Source organism: Mandrillus leucophaeus, unplaced genomic scaffold (assembly GCF_000951045.1).
Source record: "Mandrillus leucophaeus isolate KB7577 unplaced genomic scaffold, Mleu.le_1.0 Scaffold503, whole genome shotgun sequence".
Taxonomy (NCBI): Eukaryota; Metazoa; Chordata; class Mammalia; order Primates; family Cercopithecidae; genus Mandrillus; species Mandrillus leucophaeus.
The window spans coordinates 217581-230755 of NW_012105399.1; the positions used below are offsets into that span (position 1 = coordinate 217581).

General features: G+C 49.9%; 1 protein-coding gene across 2 annotated transcripts in view; it reads left to right on the forward strand.

Annotated features, from left to right (window-relative positions):
* The window catches only part of VASH2 (vasohibin 2), a 40336-nt gene that overhangs the window by 18586 nt on the left and 8575 nt on the right, over window positions 1-13175 (forward strand). For both annotated transcript variants that reach the window (XM_011996145.1, XM_011996146.1), the window contains 2 exons: window positions 2146-2527; window positions 3524-3639. In XM_011996145.1, coding sequence (XP_011851535.1) covers window positions 2146-2527; window positions 3524-3639 — 498 coding nt within the window. The remainder of the gene's footprint in view (window positions 1-2145; window positions 2528-3523; window positions 3640-13175) is intronic.

Here is a 13175-nt window from a genome sequence, read left to right on the forward strand (position 1 = left end):
CCACCCAGAGGTTGCTGGGCTTGCCTTTCTTATAGCACACATCACCTTGTGTTTTGGTTTTTATTGTGGTAAAATATTTATAACATAATTTACCATTTTAACCATTTTTAAGTGCACAGTTCAGTGACGTTAAGTACATTCATAATGCTCTGCAAAATGACCACCATTCTGACCAGGCGCGGTGGCTTGCTCCTGTAATCCCAACACTTTGGGAGGCCGAGGAGGGCGGATCACCTGAGGTCAGGGGTTCGAGACCAGCCTGGTCAACATTGTGAAGCCCCGTCTTTACTAAAAATACAAAAATTAGCCAGGTATGGTGGCGGGCACCTGTAATTCCAGCTACTCAGGAGGCTGAGGTAGGAGAATCGCTCGAACTTGGGAGGCAGAGGCTGCAGTGAGCTGAGATCACGCCACTGCACTCCAGCCTGGGTGACAGCGTGAGACTCTGTTTAAAAAAAAAAAAAAAAAAAAAGGAAAGAAAGAAAGAAAGAAAAAAAGGCCACCATTCCTCCCCAGAAATGAAACCCCATACCCGTTGAACAGCACTCCCCGGTTTCCTCCCTCCAGCCCCTGCCCACCACCGTTCTACTCTCTGTCTCTGCACTTGCTACTTCAGGTACCTCAGATGAACGGAATCATACCATATTTGTCCTTTTGTATTTGGTTGATTTCACTCAGCATGTCTTCAAGACTCATCCTGCCCATTGCAGAATTTCCTTCCCTTATGAGGCTGAATAAATTCTATGGCATGTATACACTACATTTTGTTCATCTCTTTATCCATCGATGGATATTTGGGTTGCTTCCACCTTCTAGCTGTTGCAAATAATGCTGTTCAGAGCATGGGTGTACAAATATCTGTTGGGGTCGCTGCTTTCAATTCTTTTGGGTATGCACCCAGAAGGGGAATTGCCAGGTCCTAGGGTACTCCTGTGGAATGATTTGAGGAACTGCCATACTGATTTCATTGTGTGCATTCTGAGTCCATCTCCCACCAGACCTCCGGGGAAGGGCTGTGTTCTTATCTTTGGCTCCACAGCCCTACCTGGCAGGCTGTCGGGCACAGCAGACACTCAGGGTTAAGTGTTTTGTTACACTGACTTAAGCAGCTAGGGAATGCCCTTGTTCCAGCCCCAGAGAACTTGCCCCAGAAAGCAGCTAGGAATTTACGTAAGAGGACTCAGAAGGATGTGATTTCACTCCCTAACTGCCAGTTGATCTCACATGATAAAGTGAAGAGAAAGCAGGTACAAAACATTTTTAGAGAGTGGAGCCATCCGTGATTAAACCGAGGGCAGAGGGTGAGACTGCTGCCAGTGCTGTGGATGGGTTCTGTCAGCATCCTTCCCTTCAGGACACCTGGATTAGCTTTGCACCGAGAGCAGTCCTTTTAAGTGTAAGGCAGTGCGCATCCACAACCTAAGGTTCATTCTTTCTGTAAGCATTAAACAAGCCCGTCTGTGTACCAGGCCAGTGCTGTGCCCAGGGAATGCCAGGATGTGAGACACAAGCCCTGCCCTCACAATTGCAATACAGGATGGGTAAGCACCAAGTGCCATGAGGGCTCCTGTGTGTTTTGGAAAGATGATCCCAGGCTTGGTGCTGCGGCTCCCCCTTCCCTGGAAAAGCTCAGGTTATACTCCCCTGCCTGCATTCACACTTCCTTGCCACCTCCCTCTGCATTCCCAATGGCTCCAGGTCCAAAGGATTTACCAATTGACTTGGGGCGGGGCAGGGAGCAAGAATACCTAAGCTAGGACGAGGAAGGTCGGGGAGGCATGACACCCAGGAAAGGAGAAGGGATGGTCATGAGGCTGTTCCAGGCCGGGATGCAGCCTGTGTGAGCCCTAGGAGCAGAGGAAAAAGTGCCTTGTTTTGTTCTGCAGGTATGTAATTACTGAGGAAAATGACAAGTTTTTCTTTTTGTCTCATATTAACTTGGTTTGGATATACAACATATAGTAGATAGTTAAAGATAACAAGCGAATGCTTTATAAAAGGATTAGTCTGGAAAAATTAGATGTGGGCCTGCGCAGAGGCAGGGGGATGGACTCACTGACCCCTGTGAGACACTTTCCCTTCCTGTGCATCCAGGCTCCGAATTTTCAAGGCCTCCTTTCTCTTCCTTGACTCGGATTGTCTAAGCTACTTAACCAATGGACAGCCTTCCATCGAGCGATTCCCCATCAGCTTTAAAACCTACTTCTCAGGAAACTACTTTCACCACGTTGTGCTGGGGATTTACTGCAATGGCCGCTATGGCTCACTGGGTATGAGCCGCAGGGCTGAGCTGATGGACAAGCCATTGACTTTTCGGACTCTGAGTGACCTCATCTTTGACTTTGAGGACTCCTACAAGAAATACCTACACACAGTTAAGAAGGTCAAGATTGGACTGTACGTCCCCCATGAGCCTCATAGCTTCCAGCCCATTGAGTGGAAGCAGCTGGTCCTCAACGTCTCAAAGATGCTGAGGGCTGACATAAGGAAGGAGCTGGAGAAATACGCCAGGGACATGAGAATGAAGGTGGGTGCTGGGAAGACAAGGAAGCCATGCAGGAGAGCTCTTTTCCCATTCCTTTCTCTCCACCTCTTGCTCCAGGCCTCATTTTTCTAGGATGGTCAAACATTTCTTGAGGTTAAAGTCTCTCTTTGCACGTACTACTGCAAAGAAAACCATATAAAATCAGTTTAGATGTGACATTTAAAATAATGTCTTGTCCTGCAATTTCTTCTATGAAATCAGATCTAAAGTGTTAGTCATTTTATACTGAAGCTCTAGTTTGTTCTGTTTTGTTGATGTAATAGGGTGACCAATTGTTCCAGTGTGCCTGGAACTGCAGGCCTTCCCAGGACAAGAGATTTCCAGTATTAAAACCTGGAAAACCTTACATGCTGGCCTTATATAGACTATACTCATACGTCCCTCTTCCCTCTCTCAGTTTTACCTCCAAAGTGATGTGATTCTCGCTTGTCCATGTCCCTCCAGGGCTTGTGCAGTCACTAAGAGAAAAGGATTATGCTGGCTTCAGGCCTGGCTATGTTTAGCACTGGTGGACTTGTCATGTTCAGTCTGCAGGACCTGGAGTGACGATTCCTGATCAATTAAAACCATTCTGTCATATGTGTGGGATGGGAGCATCAGAGGAAGAACAAGCTGGTTTCTGGGGCAATGTAGATGGGACTTTGCCTTCATGGGGAGAGGAACTTGCCAAGCAGATAAACACAGCCCCGGTGTGGGGGCTGAGGCACTGGGCTGTGTTCCTCTCTCCACACGGCACGGGGCACAATGTGACCATCTGTATATCCGTCTTAGAAGTGGTGCCCTTGCTGCTTGACAGTACAGGACGAGAGAGGAACGTGTGTGTCTCCAGCCTCTTTTTTTTAGAAATCTTCCTGCTCAGTGCCTTCTAATCCATGGCGTCATGATTGGGCTGGGGGTGTGGGATGCGGTGCTGGAAGAAGACGTGAGGCTGGAGATCCTTTAGGAACCAGGGTGATTAACTCCTCACATCTCCTTCAGATCCTGAAACCTGCAAGTGCCCACTCTCCAACCCAAGTGAGAAGCCGGGGAAAATCCCTGTCCCCCAGAAGGAGACAGGCAAGCCCCCCGAGGAGGCTCGGCAGGCGAGACAAGTCGTGAGTAATATTTCCTCTTCCCCAACTCAAAGCCCAACACACACATTCAAGGGGTTGTCCTGGCCCATGGGGACAAAGCTGTGTCTTGGGCCCGGCATCTGAACCAGACAGCAGTCTCCAAGAGGACTGCCCCTCATTCAGGGGACGTCTATGAAAAGGATCCGCTGTGCACATCACCCCCATTGCCACTTCTGTGCTGTCAGTTGCACACACAAATGGAGGGATAAGTCCTAGGCAGAATGAGGTGAAGAATAGCCTGAAATGCAGGCAGCCCGGAGGGAGCTTCGGACTTAGAATTAGGAAACCTGGGGCTGGAACCGGCTCAGCTGCTTGGGGATGTCTTTGTTATCTTTCTGGGCATAAGTTTTTCTCACCCATAAAATGGGATCGTTAGAATTTATGAACTTTCCTAAAATTCTGTAGTCCTCTGTACCCAGCAGAAAGTGTGATAACCATCAGTAGACGGTGGCGTCAGAAACACCCACCCGCTCATCTTCTTCCTTGGCTAACTCTACCCTCTCCGTTTCAGCCCTGAGGCCAGTGATCCCACGTCTACTTCTTAGGTCAAAATAACCCACTTAAGCAATGACAGATTGGAGATGCTGGGGATGCCCAAATTCACCAGTGATTATCTGCTGGCAAATATTTGAACGATAGCCATCCTGGGAAAAAGCACTGCTTTTCTTAACAGTAGCAGCATGCTGTGTCACCCAGCCTCTTGCCATGCTGGGACCATGTGGCACAGAGCACAGGGGGGCTTGGTTGAATCCCAACTCTGTCACATGTTAGTTGTGCAGCTGGGCACATCCTTCCTCCTCGGGGAGCCTTGGTTTCCTCATCCATGAAAGAATATCAAAATGCTCTCCTCACCTATCTGACAGGGTGGTTTGTAAAGATCCAGGTAGATGATGTAACGAGAGTGACTTGTCAACAGTGAACTGTGTTCACACAAGCACATTATCATCGCCACATCAATCCTGTACACTGAGCAGGGAACATTTTACAAGTTTTGTTTTCAGGTGAAGAAACCAGGACCCAAAAAGGGCTTGTTATCTTGTAAGTTCTGTAGCTGGTCAGTGGGAAGTGGGGCTGAAACCCAGCTCATCTGATTCTGGGAGGTGGCAGGGCAGAGTCGGGGAGGGTTCCGTTTTCAGAAGAACAGGACGGGATGAAGTACTTTCATTTCCAAGGATGGTTTTTTACTTGCCCCATTCCACATCCTAAAACCAGTCCTGGGTTCAGCAGCTACTGCCACGAGGGCCTTGGTGACAATGACTGTCGTTCTGGACTGGAAAGGAGGGTGTGAAGCAGTGAGAGGTCACGTGTTCCTGGTAGCAAGAGAGGCTGAAGATGAGAATGGCTTTGGCATTGGTTTGCCCTTGTAGGGAGCAGGATGGCTTCCGACCTTTCACACATGGCCTCCTGACCCCAATCCTCCCCCTGATGCTGGCCACTGCCCTTGACCCTTGACCCTAACCTTAGCCCTTTCTCTCTCTCTCTCTCGCTTTGATTCAAACATCCATTAATTGCTGTCGCTGCACAAAGTAGTGGTTGTCTCAGAGGACTATGAACATAGAAACCCTTCCCAGAGGGTCATTTAGCATAGAGTGAGTGATCCAGCAATAGCAAGTTGCTCATAAAACAACTGATTTTGTCTGATTTATTATCTGTTTTGCCCAAGGAGGGCTGAGTCATTCCCTGAGGAGCTCCCAATCTTCAGCAAATGTCGAGCAGTCTATAAAAGCCTGCCCTTCCCTTTAGATTCTAGAATCCAGAGCACATGAAGGCCCAAGCATTCCGCCTGGCCATGGATTCCTGCACAGAATGGCAGCTATTGATTTTGAAGACTAGTCCTGCATTTTACTCGGATCCACAGGGACATTGCATTCACAGGGCCATGTTGAGTTTTTAACCAGGAAATGTGACCATAAATGCGAGGGGATGGTAAAGATCCTAGAAACCATGGTAACAGGATGATGTCAGGAGTCAGGAGGTGGTGGTGGCTGTTTGGGAAATGTGGAGGAAGGAGAGTTTGAGTTTGGATGATGGAATGTGGAGTGCATCTTTGACATCAGGGGAGTTGCTGAAAATGCAGACCTGGAGTTTGAGGAAGCTGGGGGATAAAGGTCGTATTGGAGCCATCTACTTAGAAGTGCCAGTTGAAATGACAGCCGGATAAGTCTGTGAGCAAAGAAAGTAGAGAAAAAAGAAATGGCTGGACGTGGTGGTTCATGCCTGTAATCCCAACACTTTGGGAGGCTAAGGAGAGATAATTGCTTGAGCCCAGGCGTTTGAGACCAGCATGCCTATGCCACATAGGGAGACCCTGTCTTTACAACAACAACAGATTAGCCAGGCATGGTGATGCATGCCTGTAGTCTCAGCTTCTTGGGAGGCTGAGATGGGAGGATCTCTTGAGCCTGGCAATTCAAGCCTGGATAGTGCCATTGCACTCCAGTCTGGGCGAAGGAGTGAGGCCCTCTAAAAAAAAAAAAAAAAAAAATGATGACGAGGCCCTGAGGAAGCCCAAGAAAAAGAGGCAGAACAGAAGATGGAAAAGGAACAGTCAGAGAGGGAGAGGATGGATCAGGACTGTGAGCGCACCTGCGCCTGCAGAGGACAGCTGTCAGAGTGCAAAGCTACCGTGAGTGCAAAGCTACCTTCTGGTGTTGGAGCACCACTTGCCCTCTGCCCTCCTGCCCATCTGGCACACCAGAGTGGGCTGGGAATGGGGAGAAAGACCAGGGAAAGGGAATGGTCACCTGAGGTCAGGAAGGAAGACCTGCAGGAAGAGGGCAACTCTCCTCCTGCCTCGCATGCCCCAGAGTCGACCCCAGCCCCATTGGGGGAAGCACAGGAGCACAGAGGTGATGACTCATGGCTCAGCAGTGAAAACATAAACTTTTCAAAAACGATGAGAAGTGGCTGCAATAAGATGAGGAGGGATGGGTTTCAAGGGGGAGGGGGGAAAGTAGTGGGGGAAGGAGAAGCGCTATGGACTGGGGTGACATTTAGAGAGGCAGTGTTGAGAGGGCTAAGGGGCTGGAACCAGCCTGGGAAAGGGAGTGAGAATGAGAGCTGATGGAGCTGATGCAGGCCAGGATTCGTTTTTCAAGAAGGAGCCCTGAACAGAGATGCAGCAACCTGATTTCTGACTCCAACTCTGCATGAACCAGCTTGTGGCTTTGAGCAAGCTGCTTCTCTGTGCCTCACCTGTGTAAGGGGACAGGGGACTTAGAGCAGGTTGTTCTAGGTGGTTTGTAAACTCTTTGTAGAGTTCCCCTGGGGCTTTTGTCTTTCTAGAATTGGAAGAAACCAGAGTGTCTTCGGACACATAGAGGAAATAACCAGGAGAAAGAAATGAATGTTCAAGAACAAAGGGATTAATGGAGCAAGATATATGAGCAGCTGGGGTCAGATGGGATGGAAGGCTACAGAGAGGGCTTAAAAGGTGGTGGGTGGGGGAGAGGGTAGGAGCAAAGGAAGGGGGGACATTAGGGAGAGCTTGACATACATGAGGAGGTAGAAGTTGAAGGACTGTACCTTAAGTGACCTTTATCCTGCCGTGAAGGAGTTGAAGAAAGGGCCCAGCTGAGGACAGATAGATAGGTCCTGCAGTCCTGTTCTCAACTCTGAGTATGCACCAGCATCACCTGGAGGGTCTGTTGAAACAGAAGACTGCTAGACCCCTTTCCCAGAGCTTCTGAGTCAGCAGATGTAGGATGGAGCCTGAGAACCTGTGTTTCTAATGATGCTGATCCTGCTGGTCCGGGGACCACACTTTGACATCTACCATTTGCTTCAGCCGCAGGCCTCCACCTATGTTTGATGAATCAGAATGGGAAAACTGAGTTGGTGGTGGACCCTAAAAAATAACAGTCACCAGCTGAAAGTACTGGGTCTGTTGAGAGGGTCAGATAAAGCCATTGGGTGTGATTTAGGGGCTCAGCCTTGTCCAGTGTCACCTGGATCTCTGGATAATGAGGTTGTGGAGGCGAAGTTAGGGGGTCTGACCCTGCGCTGGCTCCCATGTTTGGGCTCCAGTGAAGTCATTCTGGGAGGGGCCCGCTGGTCACTCTCCTGGGGGCCAGACGGGGCCTCCGATCCTTCATCCCCTAGGCCATGCCCATACGCTAATCTCTGACTACTTTGTCACGCAGCCGAGGCAAGTGAGCACCCCTGCGCCGGCAGAGGACAGCTGTTAGACTGCGCCAGCTGTGAGTGCAAAGCTCTCCCGCTCCCCTTCTACCCCGCTGGCACATCAGACTGGACCTGGGAATGGGGAGAAAGACCAGGGGAAGGGAGTGGTCTGTCACTTGCGGTCAGGAAGGAAGACCTGCAGGAAGAGGGGAATTCTCTTCCATCACCCTCCTCCCTCTGTGCCCCAAAGTCGATCCCAGCCCCCCGTGGGGAAAGCCCCAGGAGCACGGAGGTGATGGCTTATGGTTCAGTGAAATCATAAACTTTTCAAAAAAGGTGAAGAGTGACTGCCACCTGCCTCAGAATCCCCCTGACTCATGCCCCAGCCCCGGAACCCTTCCTCCCAGGTAAACATTGATTCCCAAAAGTCCTCCTTCCTAAACTGCTCCCAGTAGGTCAGAGTCTTCGGGGTTTTTTTCCCCACAGCTAGGGCCGAGTGGCCTTGGAAGAGTTTGACCATCCACAGAGCCCAGTTGGCTTGCAGGTGCCTGTGGACAATTTTGTATGCGCAAATCCAGTAAGGCCATGGTTAGTCTTGGTGGCAGAAACCCCTGCCACTTCTTTTCTCTCTCTCCAGCGCTTGGAGGTTGGGAGGGAACCCTAGAGGGCACATATCTCAGCTGAAGTTTCGAATGGATTGAGGTGTTCCAGGAGGGAAGATTCTCTCCCTAATTCCTCTGAAACCTTGACTTCTGAGTTGCAGGGCTGGGGAAGGGATTGCAGGGGCTACCGTGTAGGAGAGGGAAGAGAGGTGCGGGACGTGAGAATAAGAAGGGCTGTGAGAAGCCACAAGAACTGGAGCGCCAAGCCCCAGCTTCCCTCTCTAGATTCCAGCTCCTGCCATTCTGCCACACTCCACCCAGGGCGGCCGCATTCCTGGAGGTATGTTTGGAGAGAGGCAGCCCCTCAGCTTCCACCCGTGGCCTTCGCCAAGCAGGCTTTTCTCCAGGTAATCTTGCTTTTGGCGAGGAAATGAGAAAGTGACAAATACGGTCTTGACCCAATCACTGCACAAACTCCGGAAATCTTACTGTAAGATGCCAGGACTAGGATTTGGTGACTCTTGTCGCTGTGCTATTCTGTCAGCATTACATAAGGCCATCGCGTCATTTCTAAATGTGTTGGGTGTCATAAGGAAGCCTGGGAGGGGCCCAAAGGGTGGAAAATTACCATAACAGGCGAGAGGCCCATCAGCTGTGGGGTCCCAGTCCCTGTCTGCCATGGATAATTTTAGTGGCATTATATCCCCATCCACCTCCTCCCTCCAGCTGGAGCGACTTCCAGCCTTGAATTCCTCTCCATTTTTGCACTTGTCTAAATAATCCCTTTTGAAAGAAGGATCAGTGTCACTGGGTTGACAAGAATCAACTGAGTGGGAGGGCAGGTGAAGATGACTGTGTAGCATCTGTTGAGACCAAGTTTCAAGAGGGAAACCAGGACTCCCCCACCCTTCCACCCACGGGTCCTTTCTCACACTCTGCTCCCCTGGGAGTGTTTAAAGCACCTACTACACTGAATTGTCAAGTTTTTTCCTGTGGTTTGTAAAGAGGAAGGGAGAGGGAGGTTGAGATTCATGTTTCAAAGGCCATCTGTGAACTTAAACCAACTCCTTCCCAGCCCTGGGCCTCGGAACCCTTGCAGCTGTTCACTGAGGGGTGTTCCCAGGGGTTCTCAACTGGGTCAGCTCTGGGAGAGGAGGGTTAGAAATGTGGTGGGAGGTGGAAGTTTTTGCTTCTCACATCTCGGTAAAGTGAGGAAGCTCCTTGTTAGGGCCGGGGGTCTGAGACGTAAATGCCCGCAAAGCCCAGGACCACCCTGCCCAATAAAGAACCGTTCCACCTCAAATGCCAACAGCGCCCTCTCTGGGAAGCTTCAGCGCTCTCTGAGGTCCTTTCCATTTCTGACGGTTCATGACTCTTGGCTTGCTGCCTATGACCTGGCCCTGGGCGAATTGGAGTGAGCAGATAGCGATTTTCTGGTTTTGCAGCCAGAGTGACCATGTGGAACATTTTTCTCAATTGAGGCCAATGTTCCTGAGGACCCATGAGAACCTCTTCATCTTCTCTCCCCTGTGTGGCTGCTTTTTCCCGCTGTCCCTCCTCCTGTTTTCTTTGCTGGTCATCTTTCTTTGCCTCCCCTTTTCTTCCTCTTTGATTTCCCTTCTTCGTCGTCAATCTCTGTGGCAGTTGATGGCTCCAGTAGGCTCTGTCTGCCCTGCTGGACACCCTGGGGGTCCCAGAGGTTAGTAAGCCCTGAAAGCCCGTCTCCTTTCACTGCAGGGCCTCTAGCTGGACAATGGGATTCCTGCTCCATTCTGTCAGGAAGGATTACGTATGTCCAGACATCTGGTTGAGTGAGGGCAGAGGTTGTTTTAATGAGGTCATCGAGAAAATTTGATTCCATGGTCTAATCACATTGACTGGTGCCCAAGAAGTAATTCTCCTTAGATCCCAAGTGAGAAATATCCCCAGTGGGAAAAGGAGATTTCCTTAGGGTGGAAAGTAGAGGGAATTAAAAAAATAAAAACAAAAACAAAAAACAAACAAACAAACAAACAAAAAACACTAGGAAAGCTAGGAAGGGAAAAGCTAAACCTCCAAGATGGTGAAGGGGCAGTTTCTACTCCAATGACTGCCTGGTCAGTTCCCCCAGGGAAATTCATGTGGCCCAAAGTCCCCAGGGATGCTTGATGGAATGATGGGCCTCATCAGAAAAGACCACCTCAGGCAGAGTGAGCCAGGAGCCTCTGTGAGCTCCCCAGGGTCACACAGGGTCAGACAAGGGCAGACAGGGTGAGGTTTCCTAGAGCTGAGGGGTTCTTGTCCCAGAAAGGAGAAGTGACATCAGAGCCTGGAAACTGTGCCCTGGAATCTCCAACAGTTGGCCTATGGCCAGAGTCTCCTTCCTGGGGAGAGCTCAAAGGGATGGGCACCGGCTGAAAAATCTCTTCTGGGCCGAATCCGTCTTGGCTGAGGCCTCCGTTTACATAGCAATGTCAGCTGTCTGCCCTGGCAGCTGCCAGCAGCGGTGCCTTCCATTCAGGGAAGCAAGGAATGTGAGGGAGGAGCGGACTGGCCTGGAATGAGGGTGACCGGTGTGAATGAACCTTCCTTCATCCCTGTGTCGGTCTAGCTGAGGCCATGCTGTGCCTCTGCGGCCTACCCAGATAGGCAGTGTATGCTAAATCGGGGCCTGGTCTGACCTGATTCCGGCCAGACTCCACAAGAATGGGGGCCCTGGGGTCTTTGCTTAAACTTGTAAATGCTGGGCCGAGAGCACCCCTGGTTTCATCTCTTCCACACTCTTAACATCGGGATTAAGAGTCTAACGGTAGAGTGGCACCTTTCCCACACATCCCTTCCTGGACTCCCGAGCCTGCAGGCTGTACCGCCAGTCTGGCCTTTGTATTTCTGTGTGAGGGTGAGCACCTGCCAGCACATGTGCCCAGATATGGCCCTCGGTCAGAGATGCGGAAGAGAGACTGGGTGGTTGAGGGAACCTGGTGAACTTCCTCTCCTTTTCCTATTTCTTTTCTTAAACCTCATCTCTTCCAGATACACTCCTATGCATGTTCAGCCTTGGGATGTGTTGATGTCTCCACTCCATCACTTTCTGGTTCTGAGGCTTCTTGTGGCTGCACAGATGGCACCATCTGGTCAGGCCGAGCTCTTCGTCTGCACCGAGGCTGCCTCAGAGTGTGAAGGGCTTGGTGTACAACTGTCAAAGTTGAGGTAGCAGTGGCGGAGAGTAGTAGGATTTTTCACAGAATAACTTCTCTGTGGAGCCACCACCCTGCTCTCCCCAGCCTACCTCCTGCTTTGAGCAGCCTCTGTCCACCTGGCTGCGGGAATGCAGACCTGTCTTTGGGGTTAAGCATAGCCTTGGGGCCAGGCCATCAAGCTTTCACCCTAGCTCACTCTGAGTCCATTCACTTCACAACAGGTGAGGCTGGGACTATCCCTGCGTGCGGATATCGTTCCTCCTGCAAAGTGAGTCAAAGGAAAGTTTTCTACTCTCTTTCCCCTAAGACAAAATGTTGCCTGAGAATCTTGAAAAAAGAAAATTCTTTCCTTTCTTTGCCTTGTTTGGAGGAGGATGGCAGGGGGGTGGGGTTGGAGAAATATATTAGTCTAAAATAATAACCCTGGATCCGATGAGAGGTTCTGGGCAAGTGCAGACCCGGCTGAATCATCATCCTAGTTCTCGTGTTTCTTAAAAATAAACCCCCTTGCAATATTCTAATTATAGCTGGGGGAGCACTTGGAAGAGGCCTCTCTACACACAATAGCTCACCCAGCTCTGGTCCTGAGATGAGCTGGCAAGGACTGAACAGCATTTCTGGCTGGACCCCACAGGCAGGTGGCATGCTGTGATAACCTACTTCTGCCCTATGCCAGCCAAGGAAATTGCAGCTGTGGTTTCTGTAAAAGAAAAGGATTTCATCTTCTGGGCAGTTCACCAGGAATCTCAGTTTAGCTCATTTTCTGCCAATATTAGCCCTTTTCTTCTCCTGGGTTCTGGGTACTTAGTGGAAGGCCACGTGGCAGGGGTGGAGATACAGAAGAAGATGACCTAGTCCCTTTCCTTTGGAAGCACTCAAGCTGTTGATGCATTCAGCTTAATGAGTAGGCAGGTTCTCCACATGGCTTTCAGGGGTAAAGCAAACCCGCTCCAATACAGAAAATAAATGTTCTTCCTGCTTGTTAATTCTGAAAATGTTGTCATGGTAACTTGAATCCCTGGCTTAGGACTTTGTCTCTAAAATAAAATATCCCATGATGAAAGTAACAGATGATTCCCTATCATCCATTTACATGTTAGTGAGAATTTGATTGATAGGTACATATTCCGCAGTGGGATTCATAGATGAATTTCCTTGGTCCCTGCTTTCAAATTGTTCACAATCTCTGAGGCAGGGGTAAGGGTTATGAATTGGCAGGATTCTTGAACAGATGTTGTCTTAGTCCATTTTGTGTTGTTGTAACAGAATACCTGAGACTGGGTCCTTTATAATGAACAGGAAATGTATGTATTGGCCCATGGTTCTGGATGCTGAGAAACCCAAGATCAAGTGGCTGACATCTGGTGAGAGCCTTCTTGTTGCCCTGTCCCATGACAGAAGGGCAAAGGAGGGAGAGAGGAAAGAGTAAGCACGAGTGAGCAAAGGGGCCAAACTCATTCTTTTATAAGAAACCCGCTCCTGAGAAAACAACAGTAATCTATTCATGAGGGTGATGCCCCAGGATCCACACACCTCCCACTAAGCCCTGCCTCCCAACCCCACTGCACCGAGGATCGAGTTTCCAAAGGATCCACACACCTCCCACTAAGCCCTG